Here is a 24,732-nt window from a genome sequence, read left to right as displayed (position 1 = left end):
TGTGTTTGATCAGTGCTGGGTTCTGGGTAGTAGCTGGTGATCATGTCTCACGTCGCTTCACCTGCTCATATCTCCTTCGTTGTGTCCTTCAACACACGCGAGTGACAACTCAGGTGCTGTGAAAACACACAGACATGTCCACCGAGGACACAGACCGTGGACTGACAGCGTTTGTTGGGTTCGATGTAAACTTAGAGCTGGTTAAAGCTCTGTTTGAGTACACTGCTGAGCCCCAGAACACAGACATGGACGCGTTAACGACAGAAGAGGACAGAATATTGGGTAAAGAGACTCCTGGACTCATTCATAGCGCTACATGATCAGGCAACAACGTGACAGCGTCCATACGTGATGATGCGTTAATACCGCAAACATTCATATCACATTTAAACACCGCTTTTTACGTCATACGGCGTTTTATTCTGATGATCTCCATAACCTGCTCAGCCACTGGTTCACTCTGTATCAGCCTATCAGCAGAGAAGAGGGACGGACCGCACTGTCTAACCTTTCATGCTGGCTGTCAGCTAGATTTATCAGTTAAAACACAGTAAACATGGAGATTGTTTTTTTTTATCATCATCATTTAGCAGCCTCTCTTCACTTAAAGCCCACAGCACCATCACACACTGGACTGGGCAGCTTTATACTGTAAAATGTAATTTAACTACACTCAGACTGAATGTGTCCCTGAGCGCCACCTGCTGACAGAGGTGTGTGTGTGCAGCAGTGCAGACTGTAAAAGCTGACACAGAGTGTGACTGTGAGTTTCAGTCAGACTGTAGATTGATGTTGTTGTAGCCGTACTGACTGAACCTGATGACTCTTCACCTCTGTGTCCTCTCACAGAGAGAAGATGATCCTGCTGCTCCTCATCCTCACCTCCTCAGCAGCAGCACTTGAAGTGAAGGAGACACAGAGCTCCTATCAGTAAAAGACTCAGTCCTGTATCAGGTCAGCAGACACAGAGGGACGGACAATAATCTTTGATGAAAGGAAAGGACCTCTAACAGTTCTGATAGCAGCGGCTGTGTTTTATTTCTGTGAAAGAGTTCCACAGTGATCTGACCTGCAGACTTTCCTTCATCTTCATCTTCTAAACTGCTAACGACTGAGGATCAATCAGAGCATTGGATGCTGCACATACAGTGAAGTTTGCTCCTCATGTGGGTTAAAGCAGGAACTATTGGTTTGTGACAAACCTTCCGTTGAGTAAATGATGTCATTACATGTGCCTACATGTACATCTCTCGTGGATTGAGAACTACCTGACAGGCCGACCACAGCTTGTGAGACTGCAGAGCTGTGTGTCTGACACCCTGACCAGCAACACTGGGGCCCCTCAAGGAACTGTGCTGTCTCCCTTTCTGTTCACCACCTACACAGCTGACTTCCAGTACCGCTCTGAGACGTGTCACCTTCAGAAGTACTCGGATGATGCAGCCATAGTTGGTGTGGAGAACGGACGGGAGGATGAGTACAGGGGCCTTGTGGAGTGTGTTGTCAGGTGGTGTGGGGAGAACCACCTGCAGCCGAACGTGACCAAGACAAAGGAGATGGTGGTGGACTACAGCAGGGATAAGTCCCACCCTCCCCAGTCTGTATCAGTGGGAAAGATGTGGACATAGTCCCATCTTACAAGTTCCTGGGGGTCCAACTGGACAATAAACTGGAGTGGTCCACAAACACTGAGGCTGTGTACAAGAAGGCCATGAGCAGACTGTCCGTCCTGAGGAGACTCAGGTCCTTCAGTGTCTGCAGCAGGATGCTCCACATGTCCTACAGTCTGTCATGACGAGCACCATCTTCTTTGCTGTGGTGTGCTGGGGATCAGGCATTAAAGCAAAGGACGCCAACAGACTGGACAAACTCATCAAAGAGGCGGGGTCTGTTGTTGGCTTTAAGCTGGCCATCCTGGAGGAGGTGGCGAGGGACAGAGTGCTGGCTAAACTGCTGTCAATCATGGACAGTCCCTCCTTAAACTTAATGTGCTGCAGATCTTCATCTGTTGACTGATGGAGATTCTGCCTCACTTTAACCAGACAGCAGCTGATCACAGGTTTCTGTCAGCAGGTGGCGCCATTGGACAGACTGATGTGTTTTCATGTCTCACACTCACATCAGTTCATGTTGGTTTTTTCTTTTTGTTAACATGTGTGAAGCAGTTTGTATCGACAGTAACACAACAGAGGAACAATATGAGGACACAGTGACACAGCACAGATGAAGCTTCAGTGTGTGTGAAGCTGCATGTTTACACTGTGATGTGTGTGAATGTGAAACATGATCCATCAGACCAAAGAACAAACAGAAGTTAAAGTACAGTTCACTTACTCATGTGTATGCTGAACAGGACGAGTTTGGGCAGAACACCTACATGATAGTGAGATTATCACCAGATTATCATGAAGGAGAAAATGCAGATTTATTCTGTGTTTGAGCAGCAGACTGCTGCTGTGTGACTGTAGAAGAGCTGCCACAGTCTGCAGCTCCTCTCTGTTCTTCACACACTGAACTGCTGCTTTGTTTCTATTGACCCACAGTTCTGTTCAGACTGGTGACAGTTTATTGTGTGTCACATGTTCACAGCCAGGATGCTGCTCTGTCTTCAGGCTCCTCCCTGACTGCACCTATGATCTGAGCTCATTGCTGGCAGCAGCAGATGTTTGGGGGTCTCTCATGGAGGTTCAGTGCTCTGATGATCCTGAAGAACTCTTCCACTGTGAGTCTGTGCCTGCTGCTGTTTGTGTGTCTTCCTACAGATTGTGTGTCTGTGTTTGTGTTGATGTTCACATGCTGATGGATTTGAAGTCTGTGTCTGTGTTGGTGCTTTATGTTTGTTTCTGTTTTTAAAGGTCTTTGAGGCGTGGGAGGAAGATGGAGACGGGCCCCAGCTAGAGTCAAACCATGAACCTTCTTCTTTCAGGCGGCAGTGCTAACCACTGTGCAGCCTTGTTATTGCATGTTGTGATTAAATATGATAATCATATTATCAACAGTAATTGATTCTGACATGAAGTGTACTAAATGTAAACACATCTATGAAACACGTGTTCATTTCTGATCAAAGTGCTGCGACTGATCCTCAGAGAGATGATCAGAGGAAGAGGAGGTCTGCACATCGCTCATATAAAACCTTCACAGGGTCTGAGAGGAACCAACAGATCATGTTGCTGTGAGACAGGTCTGTGTGGACCGGACTGTCCCATGTGATGGTGATGCTGTCGTCCTCCTCTGCCTGATAGACGGTCGGAGCTGCTCTGACAGCAGACGTCCCTGTGAAGGACAGAGACAGACAGTGAGTAGAGACACAGCTTCCTTTTGCTGCAGATTCAGTGTGTGACCCTGACAGACAGAGGTCAGGCTGAACAGCAGCAGGGTCTGGATCATCCTGTCCCCGTCTTTGTGTTGGGGTCTGTCAGCTCTCCTCAGGATCCAGAAGCTGCTCTCCAAGTCCTTGAAAGTGAACAAAGCCTTCAGGATGCTGGTTTTCTGCTGGGCAGCTTTCTGGGTTCATGACAGTTAGACAGAGACCTGAAGAGGAGCAGCATCTTCATCAGATCAGCCACAGCCAACACAAACTCTTCATACTGCACAACCTCAGTGAGTGAGTGCACTTTCTAAGCTCAGTGTTGTTTTTGTTTCATTGTCTTTTTTCTAATTCACTCTGATGTAAAATGTGTCAACGCTGTTCAGTTCTAGCTGTAGTGATCAATCATGACCAGCAGGGGGAGCTGCTCACATCAAAACAAAGACAGTTACAGTTTTTTCTGATGGCTTAAGCACAACAGTTAACACAAAGCATCATATTACTAAGCACACAATGTGCCAACTACACACTGATGGTATTAACTGAAAACACATCTGGCTTTTGCTTTCTCTGTGCACCAGGTCTGTCCATGTGAGGTCAAACCTTTGTCATAAATAGTTCTATAAACACAGGGATTCAAATTTCAAGTATGAATGTTTATTCACACACATCAAAACAATCACAAGAAAACATACAATTTCACTGAAAGAGAGAGAAAATCAGTCTCATTGTCTCTCTGGGTCCGGCCACAGAATTTCATCAACATCACATGCAATGTCTTCTAGTCCAAGGCCCGGGGAACATGTCTCCTGGAGTGCCGTATCCAGGCCTGACATGATGCCTGGTCCATATCCTCGCATGCCTCCTTCCAGATGCTGGATGTCGAGTAATTCTGTGGAGTAACAGTTTCAGTCTTACATGTACAGTATTGTTGTTTTTCTCATTAGAGTATGGTACAGCTACAAAACTTAGAGTGAGGGAACTGTACTAACCCATTCTCATCAATATGTCCTTATGATGCTTGCTACAGGGTCATTCCATGGTTGATCACATGATCCACTACTGTAGCTCTGATGACATCAGTAATTCTATTTCTTCTTCCTCGTTCCTCTTCACCTCCTCGTCTTTGTCCTACATATTTGTGGTTTGATTTGTTGACAGTGCTGCAGCTTTGTGTGACTGTATCTGTGCAGAGTGTGTCAGTCAGTGATGTCACTGGGCTGTAAAGACACACAAAGCTCTGTCCTGCATTGAAACTGGCACACAGACACACACACACACTAGCAGCAGCTGGTCCTGTCTTCCAGCCTGGGATGCTCTGACTGTCAGCAGTGCTCTGAAGGACTCTCACTCTCTCAGTGTGTTTAAGGAGCTTTTCCTTCTCCAGAGGTTGCTTCAGGTTGTAGAGCTGCTCTGTTTGTGCTCTGGTTGTTGGCTGTGATGTGTGTTATTGTGAATGTGAGCAGAAACAGTGATGGAGTCACATTGAACAGTGGTGTCAGACACACACAGCCACACACCTTCATCCACAGCATGAGCAGCAATGCTGTGGAACTGGTCTGGTTGGACAGAGTCCCTCTAAAAGGAACAGCTGAGTTGTTCTGTGTAGACGGTGATTCTGTCCTGCTGCAGGTTGTGTGTCTGTGATCAGAGTTCAGCTGCACAGAGACACAAGGTAAGAGCCAGTGTGTTGTTGTTGTGTTAGTGTGTGTGTGACTGTGTAGAAGTGTAAAAACAAGGTGTGTGTACAGAATGAGTTTAGCAGCTCAAACACATGTTGATGGATTTGACCTTTGACCTGTTTCTGTCTCCTTGAAGAGGATCTGACCAGTCACAGCTTCATGCTGCTGTTATGTTGAAGCTGCTTCTTCTGCTCTCTGCTTCTCTCACAGACGTACAAACAAAATGGCTGCAGAGTTCCTGGAGTCATACAACAATAGTTTCACTTCCAGCAGCTGTGTGTGTGTGTGTTGTTGTGTAACAGTGAAACAAAGTAAATCCAGTGAATGTTTCAGGCTTGATGTGAGCTGCTGTCTGAACATGAACATTTATGATGTTTACATTTATAAAATAGTTGTTATATTATATACTTGTGTTTAGCGCCACCTGCTGACAGAGGTGTGTGTGTGTGCAGCAGTGCAGACTGTAAAAGCTGACACAGAGTGTGACTGTGAGTTTCAGTCAGACTGTAGATTGATGTTGTTGTAGCCGTACTGACTGAACCTGATGACTCTTCACCTCTGTGTCCTCTCACAGAGAGAAGATGATCCTGCTGCTCCTCATCCTCACCTCCTCAGCAGCAGCACTTGAAGTGAAGGAGACACAGAGCTCCTATCAGGCAGAGGAGAACCACAACATCACACTGGAGTGGACGTTCCCCACAGACACTCAGACTAAGACTGAGGGGATTTATGTCCTCTGTGATCATATAACCAGACAGAAAGAATCAGTCCTGTATCTGGTCCATGCTGGTGTTGAGCTCTCAGAGTCTGTGGATGAAGGTTTTTCAGGAAGAGTCCAGAGTGACACAGACGCTCTCAGAGAAGGACGAATCAGACTTCATCTGTCCAGACTCAGGACTGAAGACTCTGGTCTGTATGTGTGTGATGTGAGGACAGCTTCTGGTTCTGGTTCTTCCAGCTGTGAGCTCACAGTCTCTGGTGAGTAAGTTAAAGCTGCTGTCTGCTGAGAACTGTCTGATTTCTGTTCTTCTAACTGTAACATATAATATTCTGTACAGACAGACAGCATCAGGTTCAATTCAAACAGTCCACATGTTCATTTAAACATCAACAAGTCTCAACTCACATTTTTGTCCTTTACAGCAGCTGCTGCTCAGACACACCCTGACAGACCAGCTCTGAGTCCAGCTCTGAGTCCACCAGCAGACACAGGAGGATGGACAGGGGTCTCTAATGGACTGATTGGAGTTGTACTGGTTCTTAGTCTTATCTTGTTATATGTGACAGTTGTTGTCAATGTGGTTAACATTTATGAGCGCATTAAAAACAGGAAGAGACCAAATCTGATGATGTCACAGAAAAAACCCTGCAGCATTAATGAGACTCTTCCAGATCACAGGGAATCATTAGACCCTCCTGTAAAGAGTCCTACAGTCAGCCTGCAGGCAGACTCTGCTCCTTCATCTTCATCATCGAGTGGTGTGCAGCCCTGTGTGTCTCATGTTGTGTGATTTATTTGTGTACTTTCAGAGAACATGGAGTCTGTCAGGATGTGTTTGTGTGTTTCTTCATGACTGGCTCCATGTTGTTGTCTTTGTGTTAAACTTCATCACTTCCTCTCAGTGGTCCTCTGTGTTTCTGCTGTATTCACGTTGTACTTGTGTGTTTTCTCTGCATGGCTGTGACACACTGACAACACAACAGACACACTCGGCATGCAGCGCTCCGTCCTGCTCGGCTCTCTGCTCCGGCATGTTGCGGCTTGTTGTACTTGTTCCTGTCAGACAGCTGTACGTGCAGGTACAGTTATGTTGCCTCAGGTGCAAACATCCAGGACTTCATAACTGAACAGACATGGCTGCCAGATTCATGGGCAGTATTCACAGCAGCTTTCAGCCAATCAGATGAACCGGGCCGGGCATGTGCTGCTGATTCTGTCTTGGTTTCAGCCAGGTTATTATTATTTTATTTTGTAGTTCATTTTCTGTTTGTATTAGTTCTAGTTTTACTAGTCACTTACACATCTTTTGCACTCTCACTGCATTGTGCCTTCACTTTGTGCCTTGTATTTTGTGTGTGCCTCATTGTAGGTACATTTTTTTACATTTATCTTTAGTTTTTAGTTATATGTTATATGTTGCGGAGTGAAGAGTAACGCAATTTGGATTCTCTGTATGTCCAGCACATATAGCAGATTTGACAATAAAGCTGACTTTGACTTAATAAATATAGGTTTATTACTGCTTTAGTATATAAGTAAACACATGAACTAACACTAACAAACTAACCCCAGTGAACCAGGTGGAGCTGTGCAGTGTGCAGCAGCATGATCACAGAGGTCCTGTTTGAACGGGCAGTGAGGATGAGCTCTCTGAGTGGGGGCTCTGGGCTCTGAACGCGGGACTTGTTCTTCTCCACATCGTATCCTCCGGCAGCCAGAGCCTTCTGGAGGGCGGCTGCAGACACGCCGCTCCGCTCCTTGGAAGCGGCCCCAGCTTTCACGATGAGCTCGCTGACGCTGGGGCCGGACTTGTTCGGCTTGGAGACCTTCTTCTTCTGCGCTTCGGCCGGAGCGGCGGCTGGAGCTGGAGCTTCTTCTGCCATGTTCAGTTCGTAGCTGCAACACAAGCACAGTCAGAGTGTAGTTATGATCAGCTGAGAGCGGGAGGCGGTCCTTGAACACACCATGAGAACCGCGGAGACTCAATCCAAGGCAGCTCCTCTGCAGGCTGAATGTTCCGCTCGTGTTTTCTGTGTGGATGAAAGAGTCCAGATGAGTGTGGGAGCAGCGCTGCAGGCCGACAGTGAAGGAGCTGCTAGCGGACTGTGTCTCTTCATGTTCAGCTCATGTGGAGCTCTGATGATCTCTGCACTTTGCTGCTGGAGAGAGTCCGCGGCTGCGCAGCGGCTTCCCCCTCTTCTTCCTCTCAGAGATGAAGTCAGACTATCAGAGCTCCATCAGAAGCTGTTTTCCAGCTGAGCCGCATGTTGCTTCAGAGACTCAGAGGACAAACCGACATCTGCTGACGTCACTTTGTCCCAGAGTTCGGCTGTTGCAGCAGCATCAGACCCTGATGATGGTGCAGACAGACTTCTATCAGAGCTGCTCGCTGCTTCTCTCGCTGAGCAGGTTGTATAAAGTCCATCACTGTTCTGTTTGTGTCACAGCTGTTGTCATGTAAACAGACACAGACAGAGCAACAACAGGGAGGCTGCTGTACATGGAGCAGCAGACCGTTAATGAGCAGATCACTGCTGAATAACAGAAGCTCTAGTTCAGCTCCACACTTCAGAGCTGCAGCCTCAGCACTCTGTTGTTTCATCATGTGACTGTTTACAGTCATGATAACCTGCGGCCGCTGTCTGACGTCATGTGATCGTTGTTCCTTCCTGCAGCGTCACACAACAGGGGACTCAACAAAGTCTGCACAGTGACAGAGAGCTGTGCGTAATGACGCACATGAGCCAACAGCGGTAACTTTACCGACATAAAAAGTGAGTGATCTGTGGGCAAAGGGCTCTGTGCACCTTCACTTCATAGAAACGAGGCTCACGCAGTCTTTGTATGTTCTGATATGAATGTACTGAAACATGGAGGAAGTGTGAAGCCTGGACCCACTGATCTGAACATCTTACTGAAGAGTTTCAGAGGGTGAAACAACAACTTGGCCCCCTGCTGTCATCCAAACACATTCAGACAGATGACCTGAGAGGTCTGTTGTCCCGGTCAGGGAATGTTTTTATTAGGACTGAAGTTCGTCCCTCAGCTGGTTAGAGCGTGGCGCTAAGAACTCCAAGGTCGCCGGTTCGATCCCCGTACAGGCCGATCTCTTTCACTGTTGGTTGTTGAACATGCCCGTTTCAATGACTGTTTGCTGGTTGATACACAACAGCGACAGATTTTAGCACATTGTTATTATTTTGTTGCTGTTCTTAAAGTTAAAGCTGATAAACTTGAACCAGATGTGATTTTAAAGGCGTGGCTTAAAATGTTTAATGTTTTAAATCACGTGTCCTGGTTTAAAGGCGTGGCTTCTGTGGACTTACTTTGGGTTTTGAGCTCCTGTCAGACAGACTGCAGCAGAACCAGCAGCTCCACACATGGAGGTGGAAACTTCTGGAAGTCAGGACTGATTCAGCAGGTGAGTCTGTCGATATCTGATCAATCATCAGTGTGATCACCTCATTGATCTTTACTGCCTGTAACTGATGGATCTTTATTGTAGTAAGTCCCTGAAACGCGGAACAAACAACAAGCGTCTCTGTTGATCGTTCTCTCTGTAAAGTTCAGCAGCTTCATTTGCTCTGAAACTCAGATCGACTCGTTCAAAGCTTCAAGCGGAGAAAAGGTCGCTTTATTCTGACTTTATCAGATCAGTCTGTTTCCGGTTTAACACGCCTGTGCTGCGCAACAGCCGCGCGCCACGTTACGTAAGTTTGGTTGGTTTACTGGTCATGGTGCGTTCAGGTGCATCTGGTTTAATTGAGTTCAGATGATTCTTATTACTAAAACTAAAACATTTAAATGCATCAATTTGTCATGTTTTATTTTTCGTGAATCCATATTGATGATTGAAACTCATCAGAAGAAACATTTTCTCTTCAAGGGTTCATAAATATGTGAATCTAATATTTGCCATGAGGAGAAGTGTGTCAGTCCTCAGAGCTCAGACAGTAGCTGCTCATGTGTTTGTCCTTTCTATAGAAAACAGTCCACAGACTGTTACAGAGGAAGGTCTCAGTGTTTCACTCAGTCTGTTCCTCTGACTTTTCCAGGAAGCTGTGATGACGTCAAAGGACCTTCTGAACATTCTGCAAGATCTGACAGATGAAGAGTTCAAAACCTTCAACTGGTTTCTGCAGCAGCCCGGCTGCCTAGAGGGCCACGCACCCATCAAAACATGCCACCTGCAAAAGGAACACAGGCTGGAAACAGTGACTGTGATGGAGCAGACATATGGAATTCCTAATGCAGTGCAGGTCACCTGGAACATTTTAGGGGAGATCCCCAGGAAGGACCTGCAGCAGACATTGGATGACATCAGGAACACTAACCCTGGACCTTCAACTCAGACTTTGTCTTCTCCTCATGCTGAAGGTGAGAAGCTGCATTCTCTGTTATGTACGACAGCATATTAGGACCATTTTAAGAAAAAGAAATACTGACCTGGAAAGGGGGGGGCGCTAATATTCTGAGATTAAAGTAGCAAATTTGTGAGAAAAAAACTCAGAAATTTATATCCGTTTTTCTTGGTCATGAATCGTGTTGCGTTTCCAAGACGTCATCTTCATTGCATGCATGCATATGGTTTATGTGTACATGTAAACTGTTTCAGGGCTTTAGTTCAGTTCAGGGTGTTATGAGAGTGGTATATGCCTTCTTAAGAGGATGGCAGTGAGTAGCCTACGTGTGTGTGTAGTGGGTGTATACTTTCTTCTGCGTTGTGTAATCAAAAACCAACTTCTTTCTTGGCTCGACAGGCCGTTTATTAGGGTCAGGCTGGACACAGAAATCTTGTATCCAGAGTTCTAACAAGCTCCACAGTGACACACTGAAAAATAAACCCAAAGTTAGCATATAGCGCTGTACTACGAGACAGCACTGCTACTGCATTTAAGCTAGCAGCTAGCAGCTTGTCAAACGGACTGCTTAATTTACAACGCTTAGCAACCAACATTAAAAGGAAACTTATGGTTATTATTCCAACAACATATAACAATAGGAATGTGGACTTATGACGGCAAAACAACAAAGTAAATTGCTAATTTCTGCAGAGCTTATTAGACTCGGACTTACCACGCGAACAGCACGTGTAAGACTGGTGACAAGGGTGGAGTATCCCTTGCCAACTCTGCAAGGGCCCTCTAGAGGGCGCCAAAACCCCACTGTCCCATGGAAAAACCATACAATCAACATAATACAGGGAAAATAATGGGATCAAAAGTAAATGAAGAAGTTATTACCTCCTTACATGTGTGTACCTGTGGCGGTGTGTGTATGTGAGTGTGCAGGATACAGGAGAGTGTATGTGTGTAGGAGTGGGAGAGAAGATGAGAGTTCTTAGCTTGAGAGAGGGGTGAGTTATTAACAAGAAGTATATGTACAGCGTAAAGAATAAGAGAATAAAGCTGCCGCCCTGCAAGGACAGGAAAGTGCTCTGGTCTCCCTTTACTCCAGCTGTGTGTGACGGTGGGGTTTAACCACGAGCAACGTAGCTCGTCCTCTGTGCCTCCTGACTACGGTTGGGAGGTTGAAGCAGGACAGGTTATCAACGGTGTTATCTTTCTCACAGCATTGCCACAGTAAAACTTGATGAGCTTTTCCACGGCGACCATGACAGCAAGCAACGTCTATCCAGATTTGCGACTTTATAGCCTAATGTCAGAGAACATCTGAGGTTTTCCCATACATTTCTGAGTTTTTTCTAGCAAATTTGCTACTTTTATCTTAGAATATTAGCCCCCCGCCTCTTCCGGGTCAGTATTTCTTTTTCTTACAATGGCCCTAATACACCGTCGTACTTATGAGATCTCTACGTGGACAGAAAACTTCCTGTCCCACATGGGCTATTTTTTCATACAGTAGATTTTTGTCCTATAACTATCAGTGACATAACAAACCATCCTCCATTTTGATTGGACACATCAAACGAGCAGCAGTACAACCTGCACAGAGATAAAGTTTTGCTGGTTTTCACCTCAGGTGTGTTTTTATAATTCCAAACATGTGTAGAAGACACAGTTTGCCACTTTCAGGTCTGTGTTGCTGATTCCATGCTTGCACTGCAGGGGGCACTAAGCTGTAATGAAAGGAAGAGTGAGACTGAGGAACCTGATTCACACTGATGAGATGTTCTGATTGTAGCTTTTACTGTTTCTCATGAGAACACAGCTCTGGCTCAGATGGGTGTGGAACAGTGGCACTTTTGTGTCGGCCATGTTGTTTCACCTACAGCAGAGACGTGTTTTGGACAATGATGGATCTGTATTGCTTTGTAGGAACAGACTGGGCTGCCTCTAAAAGTTAATGCTCAATGTCTGTATGTGTACACACACTAACCTACTCACTGTCTTTGACAGATGGGATGGTTCCAGTACCGGAGCCACGCCACATCACATATTACCAACAGAAACTCCAATCCCACTTCCAGGACAGGTTTCTGTGTGCACAAGAAGGCTGGGCAGTAGATGAAGAGTGTCTGGTTGATATCTACACAGAGCTATACATCACAGCCGGCCGTGACATACACATCAACACACAGCATGAGGTCCAACAGATCCAGAAAGCCTGGAGGCCCAGAGACACTGAGACATCTGTCAAACCCAGAGACATGTTCCAACATCCTTCTGGAAAAAAAAGACCTGTAAAAACAGTGCTTACCAACGGAGTCGCAGGAATTGGAAAGACCTTCCTGGTGCAAAAGTTTATTCTAGACTGGGCTGAGGGAACAGCCAATCAAGATGTGCATCTCATTTTCCCCTTCTCCTTCCGTCAGCTGAATCCACTGATGGGAAAACAGTTCAGTTTGGCAAACCTCATTTATGAATGTATCCCAGAGGCTGTGGACATCAAAGAGGAGGCCCTTCATTACATCTTTACTGCTCTGCAGTCATCAGGAAACCGCAACTACGACAGGAGTGAGTTCAAGCTTCTCTTTGTGTTTGACGGACTGGATGAGAGCCGCCTTCATCTGGACCTTCATGTTGACGATTGTCACTCTGTTGATGTAACTAAGTCCACCACCACCGATATCTTGGTGAAAAACCTCATCAATGGAAAACTGCTGCGCTCCGCTCGCATATGGATAACCACACGGCCGGCAGCAGCCGAACAGATCAAGTGTGTGGACGTGGTGACAGAGGTCAGAGGGTTCACTGACCCACAGAAGGAGGAGTACTTCAGGAAGAGGTTCAGAGAGGAGGAGCAGGCCAGCAGGATCATCTCCCACATCAAGACATCACGAAGCCTCCACATCATGTGCCACATCCCAGTCTTCTGCTGGATCACTGCTACAGTTCTGGAGGACATGTTGGAAACCAGAGACCTGCCCAAGACCCTGACTGAGATGTACGCAGAGTTTCTGATGTTTCAGGTAAATCAGACCAAAGAGAAATATGGACCAGAGTCCAGTCAGTGCATTTTTTCACTAGCAAAACTGGCTCTTCAGCAGCTGGAAAAGGGCAACATAATCTTCTATAAGAAGGATCTGAAAGAGTGTGGCATCGATTTCAGTAAAGCCTCAGTGTACTCAGGAGTGTTCACAGAGATCTTCAAGGAAGAGCGAAGAAGGAAACAGAAAGACACAACATTCTGCTTTGTTCACCTGAGCATTCAGGAGTTTCTGGCTGCTTTCCACCTCATAAACTGTTTCATCAAAGGGGACACTGAGGAGCTGCTAGACTTCCTGAGGGGTGACGACAGCGATGACGACAACGACGGTCACGAAGACGGCGACGAGTTATCTCTGGATGACATCCTGGACAGAGTCATGGAGAAATCTCTGGACAGTGAAACTGGCCACCTGGACCTGATGGTTCGCTTCCTTCATGGCCTCTCTCTGCAGTCAAACCAGAGACTCTTAGAAGACCTGCTGGGTGAGACAGAAAACTATTCAGAGGCCATCCAGAGAGCCATCGACAACCTGAAACAGAGACGCACTCATAAAGTGTCTCCTGACAGAAGCATCAACATCTTCCACTGTCTGATGGAGATGAACGACCTCTCAGTCCATCAGGAGATCCAAGAGTTCCTGCAGTCAGAGAATAGGTCAGAGAAGAAACTCTCTGCGATCCACTGCTCAGCTCTGGCCTACATGCTGCAGATGTCAGAGGAGGTTCTTGATGAGCTAGACCTGATGAAGTACAACACAACAACAGAAGGACAATTGAGACTGCTTCCAGCTGTGAGGAACTGCAGAAAGTTCAGGTGAGTCCAGATGTGACCAATCAGTGTAGATTATTGGTTTAGTTCTTAGACACATTCACACTGTATGTTTCTCTCTAACAGGGCTCCTTGTGTTCATTGACACATCACATCAGCTGTGTTTTTGTCTCAGATGTTCTTCTACTGTTAAAAAAAACATTGTGTTTTATGTTTCTGTTTGAAGCTGTTAAATGAATGGACAATAAATGTGTCTTTATTTGTAGTTAAAACAGCTGTATGTGGCCAAAGTGCTGCGCAAACAACACAAATACAAAGACTGCAAAAACTGCAGCACAACATCATGGTATGCAAACATGCAGACACATACCATTACACAAACAGTTCAATCAGGATGTCACACAACACAGAATAACTCTTGAAAGTCTCTGAATGAAAGAGAAGAATTTAACTTTCTCAGCAATATCAGCTGGAAGAACCTACAACAGAGAAATAAAGTGAAATACACTGTCAAAAAGGTGATGAGAATGATCAGAGTTTTTGTTACATGTCAAACAGTCAGATCAAATGAGATCACTGCTACTACTTAAAGTGTCCCTTTCATAATGTTCTGATATTTCTGTCATCACAGACTTTCTGACTGTAACCTCTCAGAGACTCACTGGGAAGTTGTGGCCTCAGCTCTGAAGTCCGACCCCTCCCATCTGACAGAGCTCGATATGAACGGGAACAAACTGCAGGATTCAGGACTGAAGCAGCTATGTGCTGGACTGGACAGTCCTCACTGCATACTGCAGGTTCTTAGGTCAGTTAATGTAATTATTAGGCTGAGGTCCAGTTTTAAAATCATCTGTCAGGACTGACAAACAGAAAAGGACCACAGACATGTGTATCTTCAGTCACTGTTGCTCTGATGACAAATCAGATCTAATCATATGTTCAAATGTTGCTCAGTAATTCAATGAATAATAATTTTCTTCCTTCCCAGTAACAGTAATCTGTATGTTTTAATGTTATTCCATATTATTAAATTATCAGTGGTATCAATGGCTCTATCAATGTCTTGTATTGTCTTATTAGGTTGTGTGGCTGTGGTTTGTCAGAGACCAACTGTCTACCTCTGGGCTCAGCTCTGAAGGCTAACCCCTCCCAGCTGAGATATCTGGACCTCAGTGAGAACAATCTGCAGGATGTGGAGCACCTAGGTGGTTTTCTGGAGAGGTGTAGCCTGCAGACTCTGAGGTGAGTCTCAATATTTTTATCTACACTGCTCTACCTTTTACAATTTATATCAAAATCAGTAGTGTTAAATGTGCACATTTCATTTCATTCAGACTGAGCAGCTGTAACCTCTCAGAGAGAAGCTGTGAAGCTCTGTCCTCAGTTCTCAGCTCCCAGTCCTCTAGTCTGAGAGAGCTGGACCTGAATAACAATGACCTGCAGGATTCAGGAGTGAAGCAGCTGTCTCGTGGACTGGAGACTCCAGACTGCAGACTGAAGACTCTCAGGTCAGGATACAGCTTTTTGATCATCAGTTAAATTCTGCTTCATGTTCATGTTGAAGATCTGTTGGATTTCCCTTCTTTCTTCTTGAGTTCATGACATGTTTTGTACCTCCAGTCTGTCAGGTTGTCTGATCACACAGGAGGGCTGTGCTTCTCTGGCCTCGGCTCTGACCTCCAACCCCTCCTATCTGAGAGAGCTGGACCTGAGCTACAATCATCCAGGAGACTCAGGAGTGAAGCTGCTGTCTGCTTTACTCAACAGTCCAGATTGTAGTCTGGACACTCTCAGGTACACAGAGACCACAGAGCATGAGTCCTCCTCAGTCTGTCAGTTTAGCTCATATATCCACAGCTGTTGATGGATGGATTGAAACTGCAGAGAAGAAATAATCACTGATCCCTGATGTTCATCTTCCTCCATCATTAAGTGTCCATCATGTTAACTTCACTTTTCTTTATACACGTTCTTCATATCAAAATACATACAGACTGATTTTCAGTCACACTTCGTGCAGATCAAATACAAAATGATGCCCTACTTATTAATGTCCCCAGGTGTAAGAACCACTGAATTATTTCCACAAACAAATGTTCCTGAAACAATCCATATGTGAAGCTTCAGAGGAGACAACAACGCAATGGTAGAAGGAGGAGTTCCTTCAGTCAGAGACAGAGAGCAGGGAGACACTACAATATTATCACTGTAAAAACTACACACAGAAATGAGTGAATGTATTTATTTGAAGTGTGTCAGAAACTCTTCCATCCATGACACATGTGAACCAGGCTTGTGTTTGCATATAGAGTGAAAGCAACAAACAGTCAGAGACAGTGTGGCTTGTTTGCTGCTTTGGATAAATGCACAATGCTGAGATCAAACCTACACTGTTGCTGCATGAAGAGGATTTTACAGTAAAGCGCTGACAGAGAGCAATATTTCACAGAATGGAGGACATGAATAAACACAGAGCAGATCAGGAGAGACTCTTCTGGAGTCGACACAGATGAGTTTCAGTCTGTTTGTGTGTCTCTGACAAACTGAGGAACTCTGCTTCATGTTGATCAGCAGTTTGGACTCATGTTGGTTAGAAAATCATTCTGACTGTGTTTCTTCCTGCAGGGTGGAGCATGGTGGAGAGCAGTGGTTAAAACCTGGGCTGAGGAAGTGTAAGTTTGACTCGGTCTTTCCTCATGTTATTGTGCATGAGTCAGTGTTCTATCAGTCCATCAGAGCTGTTGTAGCGCAGCCTCTGCGGTTGGATTTCTTTCGTGTTTACTGGAGTTTATTACTCCCCAGCAGGAGTTTTAGGTTCCAGCTTTGTCATTGGTTTTCCTTTTTTCTTTTGTTAGGGAGCTTTAGTGTTTTGTAGTGTCTTGTGTTTGTTTGGGGCACTGCTCAGCTCTGAGTTCATGAACTGCAGCCTAACACTGAAACCAGCCTGTGTAGCTGCCGATCTGAGAGTGGGGACGAGTGGGGAGGTGCAGACATGCTGTGTGTGGGTTTCCCCTCAGCCTGGGACATAACAGAGACAACCAAAGCAGACAAAAGACAAAATCCAATAAGAGACCACAAAGGGTTGAAAAGGTCCAAACACAGGAAGAAACAGCTCCACAGTCAAAAAGCAGGCAGGACTCAGACACAAAGAATCTCATCCAAAGGGTCAGACTGGACTGATGGACTGAAGAGTGAAGACACTGAGACACTGAGCTGTGAGCATCATTATTAGGGTTAGGGTTAGGGTGACAAACGCCAATGTTTAAGAAAACGAGTTACCACCAAAATAAGTTTCACACGGGGTCTCTATTTAAAGTTTTTAATCAATTAGTAACAAAACACGTTATCCGCCATGTTTCCCTGCACCGCTTCTTCCCTTTTTTCCCAATCTGCTACAAACACCCTGATTTTTAGCACAATGCAGCATTTCCATTCAACCAATCACAGGGCAGCTTTCCAACTGTCATGGCGGAGCCCTGTCAGTAGATAGAAAGTATGTCCAGTCGTCTTTTAAATGAGTGTTTTAGCTGTGTGAAATGAATAACTTTGACAGTATCCATGAGGCAGTCCTCGTTTCCTTAGGAAAAAAGATTTGATTGTTTAATAAATGTTCAAAATCAAAATATAGATTTGAGTTTTTGATGTTATTACAAACTCATGATGATATATTACAGTTTGAAACATAAAGTAGAAGTTTTCATATAAACCCTTTTTGGGAAAGAAAACACTTTTTTCTGGATTTATAGTGTTTTGGAAGCAATCTCTTCGTTTGTTAGGCGGGACAGCCGAAACCAGTTAAACAAGCTTTTACTGACAGCTCTGAACAGACCACATTAACTTATCATTCATTTTAGTGCAGCCGCCACAACTTCCATTTCACTAAACCATTTTTTAATCTTCATTTATTATATTTCCTTTTATTTTGCTTTTTTGCTTTGGTTTCTTTCTGTAACACTGGACTTATTTTCTATGAAGGTTTGAACTCTGACAGTGTTTGAACAGGAGAGAAAGGAGTATAAAGTGTGTAGTGAGGGGTTCACAGCCTTAAAGCATCTAGAATAACTGTAAAAAATAAAGCAGATCACTTCACGGATTTCACCTTTTGCGGGTTATTTTCGGAACGTAACCCCCGCGATTAATGAGGGACCTCTGATGAGAAGGAAGAGACTGGGCTCTCAGCTGCAGTAAAGGGGGCAGGTCTGGCTCCAAAACAGGTTTCAATGTGCAAGATGTCTTGCCCTCACATTCTTCTTCCATTTCCACTTGTCCTGAAACTTCGGCCTTCGCTGTCAACCTTCCTTTTCTTACTCACACTTGCCATTTTAGAAATGGGCAATAAAAAAACACAGATCACTGGCAAAACAGGGTGGTGAGAGTTTGACCATGTTTGCTGCCATCTTGTGGTGAAATGTTAAATATATATAAATAATAATAATTTTTTAAACGTGTGATTTCATCCTGTGGACAACAGTACTGGTGGCATATTATGACATTATTGATTTTAGGACAGAGGCTTCGGCCCAGTGAACATATGAACTGGACTTTTGGTCTGTTCTACAGGAAAAACCCTAAATGATAATGCACCAACAATCCCAACCAAAGAAAGGAACATAAGGACAGAAGAAGCAAACAGGAAAGAAAATAGAAATAACTATTGTATATATAACCTCGAAAATTTCACAATAAATTTTGAGTGGGCCAATGCGCGCTCACCCACACTCTGCTGCCGGTCCCCCCATTATATACCACCAAACCTCATTCCTGATCACCGGCATATGTGAAAGCTTAAGTGGCTTGCCTGTCAAAACAAAAAGTGGCACAGACATGGGGACTCAATATGTCAGAGGTCTAATGTTTATCTACATTTTACATTTTAAATGAAGGTTCTGTGTGAAAGCATGCCCAAACGCCATGGCTTCAAAGTTTTGACAGTAATTTGATGCCTGTGGGGAGGGTTGATCGCAGTTTTTCTGGATGTTTTCAAACACCGTTTATCCGATCGCTACCAAACCTCAGAGGGTAGTAGTCCTGACCGAGCCGGTCGATTTGATGTATAATTTGTGGGGGTGGCTAGTGCTAGTTAGCTGTGTAATGAATTAGAGGCTTTTATTTTGAAAATCAGTGTGTGTCTGTGTATGTGTGTGTGTGTGGGGGAGGGGGGGGGGAGACACTCCCTAATGCATGTTAAAACATGTTTAAGTGTTTTATTTTGAAAATCTACACGTCAGCCATACCCTGTTATTGTGCAAGGTCTTTTATTTTGAAAATCCCTGTTTGTGTGTCTGTGTGTTGGCAGGTGTGTATAGTGTGTGTCTGCATATTTCTGGGTGGCTTGTATGTAGTTCACCAGGCCTAGTAAGGTCTGTAATGATGTGGAGGCTTTTATTTTGAAAGTGTGTGTGTGTGTGTGTTCCTGTATGTGTGTGTGTGTGTGTTCCTGTATGGTTGTGTGTGTGTGTGTGTGTTCCTGTGTGTGTGTGTGTGTGTGTGTGTTCGTTCCTGTATGGTTGTGTGTGTGTTCCTGTATGGTTGTGTGTGTGTGTGTGTGTGTTCCTGTATGGTTGTGTGTGTGTGTGTGTGTGTGTGTGTGTGTGTGTGTGTGTGTGTGTGTGTGTGTGTGTGTGTGTGTGTGTGTGTGTGTGTGTGTGTGTGTGTGTGTGTGTGTGTGTGTGTGTGTGTGTGTGTGTGTGTGTGTGTGTGTGTGTGTGTGTGTGTGTGTGTGTGTGTGTGTGTGTGTGTGTGTGTGTGTGTGTGTGTGTGTGTGTGTGTGTGTGTTCCTGTATGGGGGTGTGTGTTTGTGTGTGTGTGTGTGTGTGTGTGTGTGTTCCTGTATGGTTGTGTGTGTGTGTGTGTGATGATAAACTTTGTATGAATGAACAACACATCAGTCAGTAAAGACAGAATGAAGCCATCAGATGTGTCAGATGATAAACTGCAGCTGTGTCTTTTTCTCTCCATCAGATTTCTGTCAACTTGAAGTCGACACAAACTCAGTGCACACAAAGCTCAAACTGTCTGACAACAACAGGAAGGTGACACATGTGGAGGAGGAGGAGCCATATCCTGATCATCCAGACAGATTTGACTGGTGGGAACAGCTGCTGTGTAGAAATGTTCTGACTGGTCGCTGTTACTGGGAGGTCGAGTGGAGAGGAGGGGTTTTTATATCAGTGAGTTACAGAAGAATCAGAAGGAAAGGAAACAGTGCTGACTGCGAGTTTGGAGGAAACAATCAGTCCTGGAGTCTGACCTGCTCTGATCATGGTTACTATGTCTGTCACAATGACAGAGTAACACTCATCTCCTCCTCCTCTGGCTCTGACAGAGCAGCAGTGTATGTGGACTGTCCTGCTGGCACTCTGTCCTTCTACAGAGTCTCCTCTGACACACTGATCCACCTCCACACCTTCAGCACCACATTCACTCAGCCTCTACATGCTGGGTTCTGGTTGGGTTCTGGTTCCTCAGTGAGTCTGTGCTGTGTGTAGAAGCAGAGTGTGTGGAAGTGACAGCAGCTTCAACTTTGTGCTTTAAATGTTGATGATGTTTCACTTTCATTTGAATCACTGACTGTGATTTCAGGTCAGAACATGTTTTTGTCTTAGAAGCAGTGAAATGAAGAATGTGAAGCTGAATTTATGATCATGAACTTTGACATGTCCTCACAAATGAAACCCTTACATTAAGAAATGCATGATTCCATGTTGTTATGGCTCTGATATTAAAATGTAGTATTATAATAGGAGTTAATGGACCTAAGTGGAAAACACCATTTAAAACTGCTGCAATACAAACACTAATAACTCCAACTCAATATTTTGGATAAACTTTGACATGACAGATATAAAATAATGCCTGAGCCTCCCAACTTGTAAAATAACTTGTTTTGTGCATTTTTACATTAAATATTTGCATCATGCAATCTAACTGGCATTTAAAGCGTTAAACTCCTCCAATGATGTTTGGTAGTTCTGAGCAGTCCTGAAGCTGTTTCACATATTTATGCAGAAAAATATGAATCTGTTAAGTTTTTATAGCAGTTTTTAGAAGCGGACATTTTTGTCCCTGATGACACAAAGGGTAGTAAATGTGTTTCCCAGTGTTCTGGTGATGGATCAGAAACATTTACATTTGAATTCTAAAATTTGTGTTGAACTGCCCGATTGCCTTTTTTTTCCTCAACCTGTGACGTCGGTGGAACTGCGATCACTCACCTGCTCCTGCCCGGGACGTTAAAAAGAAGCAAAGACACAAAGAAAATATAATACTTATGAGTGAATGACACATCTTTGAAAAAATATTTTATATATTTGAAAAAGTAAAAAAACCTGCACTGAGGGGTGAAGTGGACATCAGCTGAAACTGCTTTAGTATTTTTCCCTTTCTTGTATTTATGATAAAATCAGGAATTTACTGTTGACGTATTGACAGGTTTATTTAAGGAGACGTCGTGACGTGCCGGCCGCTGCTCATTTGCATAAAACAGTTGGAGGCAGATATGAAGGATTTTACTGCTGCGTAAATATTGAAACTGGTTTTTGAACGTTGATCCAAAAAGTTCTGATCCCCACAGTGTGTGTGTGTGAACACTGTACACTGAAAACACATCATGTTAATCAAAGGGAAACAAACACAGATATTAAAAGTGTAAAAGATTCAGATTAAAATGATTGATCCCCATAGAGAATATATCTCTAACAGATTCACACACATCACAGTGTAAACATGCAGCTTCACACACACTGAAGCTTCATCTCTGTTGTGTCTCTGTGCTTGAAGGAGTCACACAGACACACTGTGCTGTGTCACTGTGTCCTCATATTGTTCCTCTGTTGTGTTACTGTCGATACAAACTGCTTCACACATGTTAACAAAAAGAATAAAAACCAACATGAACTGATGTGAGTGTGAGACATGAAAACACATCAGTCTGTCCAATGGCGCCACCTGCTGACAGAAACCTGTGATCAGCTGCTGTCTGTCTGTCCCCTTGACGTCCCCCAGCAGAGACAGGAGGACAGACAGGACTCAGAGCTGCACAGCAGGAGTCCTTTGATATGATCATAATGTTTCCTGTAAAGCACAGAGAGGACTCCACATTAGACTCACAGGAGCAGCAACAGGAGCAGACATTCTTCTTCTGTTACTTACATGTTACTCTGATGGTCCATGTTTGATTTGAACTGAAGAAGACGTCTCAGAAGACGAGACCCTCTGGAACACGTCGTCATGACAACGTCCAAAGTTCAGCTGCAGCTCTCCTCATGTGTCTCTGTGGACTCTTCTCTGCAACATCTCTCAGAGACAAATTCATATGTTGTAGCACATTAGATAGCAGCTGAAAAACAGCTGATCATCAGAACTCCATGTGACAGGAAGCATCAGATCAGGTTGTAACAGGTAAAAGAGTGTGAACACAGGAACATGTTGGTTCTTGGTGTGCAGCACTGACAGCTGTCTGTGATTAGACTGCAGTGATCATGGTGTCCAGCACAGAAACAGAAAGTCTCCTCACTGTAGTCTCACAGTCCTTAGTGAGTGGTTACTCTTTAGCCACAGCGCTGCCTGTTTTGCACAAAACACACCCACCGTGGCTGTTTCCTTCTTTCTTGCAGAAGGAAAACACACAAACTCATTCTGTACAAACACCTTGCTTCCACACTTCTATACAAACCTACCTGTTTGATGTTTACAGTTGTTCAAACAGCATTCATTGTGTCATTAATAGGAGCAATAATCACCAACAGCTGCTGCATATTTGTGTCTGAATCATATCAACATCAGTCAGCTGTTACAGTGTGAGTGAACCTGTGGATACTCTGTGCTGATGTCCAAACACATCAGAGGTGGGGTCATCATCAGAGGTGGGACCGAGTCAGGAGAGCTGAGTTCAAAGTCCTTAACTTTTAATTCTGAGTCTTTGAATGCATGTGTGACAGAGCAAAGGTCTGTCAGTCATTGTACAGGATGAGGTGTAACATGAACACTCACTGTGACATCTGTACAGGAACTAAGCTGAAAACTCTCAGTCACTTTCAGACATTAAATGCATTTAAACACAGTTTGCTCCTCATGTTGTTGGAAAAATACTCAAACAGTTTGAGCTGATGTCCACACTCAGTGTAAATGTAACTTTTTTACTTGTGTTGTTTCTGAAATGTGTGGAATGATAGTGGGTGTAGCCTGTATCTAGCTGCAGACTGTGATTGTGTGTCTTCATATATCACCATGAATGCTTCATTAAATAACACTCAGCTCATGCTGAACTAACCATGTGATCATGTCTGCTGGAAGTAAAAGCTTTGATATAGTCAGTGTTTCTACAACTGCACTTTCTGGACAGGAAGTGCAGACCAGGGTTGATCCAACCAGCTGGAAGAAGATGAGCTGAAGCAGTGACAGAAAAGTTTGATGCAGCAGCTGTTGGTTTGTTTTGTGCTTTGGTGGAAACGCACTGAACACATGTGAGACGTTAACCTGAGAAATAGAAGAGCTGGTAAAACCACAGAGGAAGGAGAGAACACCCTGTCAGCCAAACTTCTTCTATGACTAATGCTGACGTTCCAGTCCTGAAAATGAGCCGCCATGTTTGTTCTGTTTGAAACTCCGCCCACAGAGAGAAACCAGCCAATCAGAGGAGACGTTTGGTTATTTTGAATGCACGAGGACTTGCAATCCACCAACAAACTAAGGAAGAAGAAGAGGAAGAGGGAGAAGAGGAAGAAGAGGGAGAAGAGGAAGAAGATAGGGGTGGGCGATACTGAACATTTCAGTATTTCTTTGAAATTTCATGATCATACAATCATTATTTTTTGCCTTTAAGTAGTTGATATTGATTAGCAGAATAATATCCTTATAAATATATAAAAACCTTGTGACAGCCATGGCTCTTTATGAATCATGTTGGTGGAATAAAATAATTAAGATAATTTGATAAAAATCCAACACCTACCTGCATGGAGCCTAAATATGAAGAATACCACCAAAGCATAATCATATTAATCATACTGAAATACATATCATTATATAAACTTATATAATTACATTATTAGATATATTTTGGAATTTGAGAAACACTAGATTTATTTCAGCTGGTGATATGATGACTGTTCAGTCCTTCTGCTAAAATCACATCTTATCACTGCACTCAGAAAGACACCATTAATTCATGCTGCAGATTACTCTGAACTTTCACTTTTTTAAATCATCTACCTGGATATTCATGAGTGTTTGTGCAGTAAAGCCTTTGTCAGTGACCTCTGCCTCTTCCTCCTCCTCTGTTTACTCTGCAGCTCGAGGTCTTTGGGCTCTGCTGCTTTATGTTTGTGTAAATGAGTTGTGTTTCCACAGCGGCAGGTCGCTTTCCTGCACACCTCATAGGTCGCTGCGAAATAACTCCAAACAGCGCTCCTCTTCCTCTCTGCAGTCTCCAGGACGCTAGCTGCACTTTACAGCCAATCAGGAGCTCCGTCTGTAGGAGGGAGAGGGGCGGAGTGCGCCTGCGCACTGAGCAGAGTGATGGAGCAGCGCTGTTTGCACCGCGAGTAAATACGAGTAAAGTTGCTGAAGGTATGAAGAGAAACTTCCAGAGAAATATCGATCTCATCACGCTGGTATCGAGTAAATTAAAACACTTATTGCCTTTCCCTACACAGCTGTGTATGCCATAGAATTTTATAGAAATTTATATAATATTAGGCACATTTGCATTACTAGATCAGGTCTTGATTTTGAGCGGGCCTCATTCATTGTCAGTATAGTTGACGCTGATTCACAGCAGATGACGGCACAGTCTGGTTTATAGCTTTCAACTCTTTCAAGAGCCTTAAGTACTGCCAACATCTCAGCCATGTAGCCCG

The 24,732-nt window shown here is 44.3% G+C and overlaps 1 protein-coding gene across 1 annotated transcript; it reads left to right on the top strand.

Moving 5' to 3' along the window:
* The first annotated feature begins 12,487 nt into the window (after window positions 1-12,487).
* LOC114435377 (NLR family CARD domain-containing protein 3-like) lies at window positions 12,488-20,361 on the top strand. Its single transcript, XM_028405039.1, has 6 exons — window positions 12,488-13,907; window positions 15,006-15,115; window positions 15,208-15,381; window positions 15,494-15,667; window positions 16,499-16,545; window positions 19,835-20,361. The coding sequence occupies exons 1-6, from the start codon at window positions 12,501-12,503 to the stop codon at window positions 20,359-20,361; spliced, it is 2,439 nt and encodes an 812-aa protein (XP_028260840.1). The 5' UTR covers window positions 12,488-12,500.
* The last annotated feature ends 4,371 nt before the right edge of the window (window positions 20,362-24,732 follow it).

Source organism: Parambassis ranga, chromosome 5, assembly GCF_900634625.1.
Source record: "Parambassis ranga chromosome 5, fParRan2.1, whole genome shotgun sequence".
Classification (NCBI taxonomy): Eukaryota; Metazoa; Chordata; class Actinopteri; family Ambassidae; genus Parambassis; species Parambassis ranga.
This window is presented reverse-complemented; position numbering and strand designations above follow the sequence as displayed.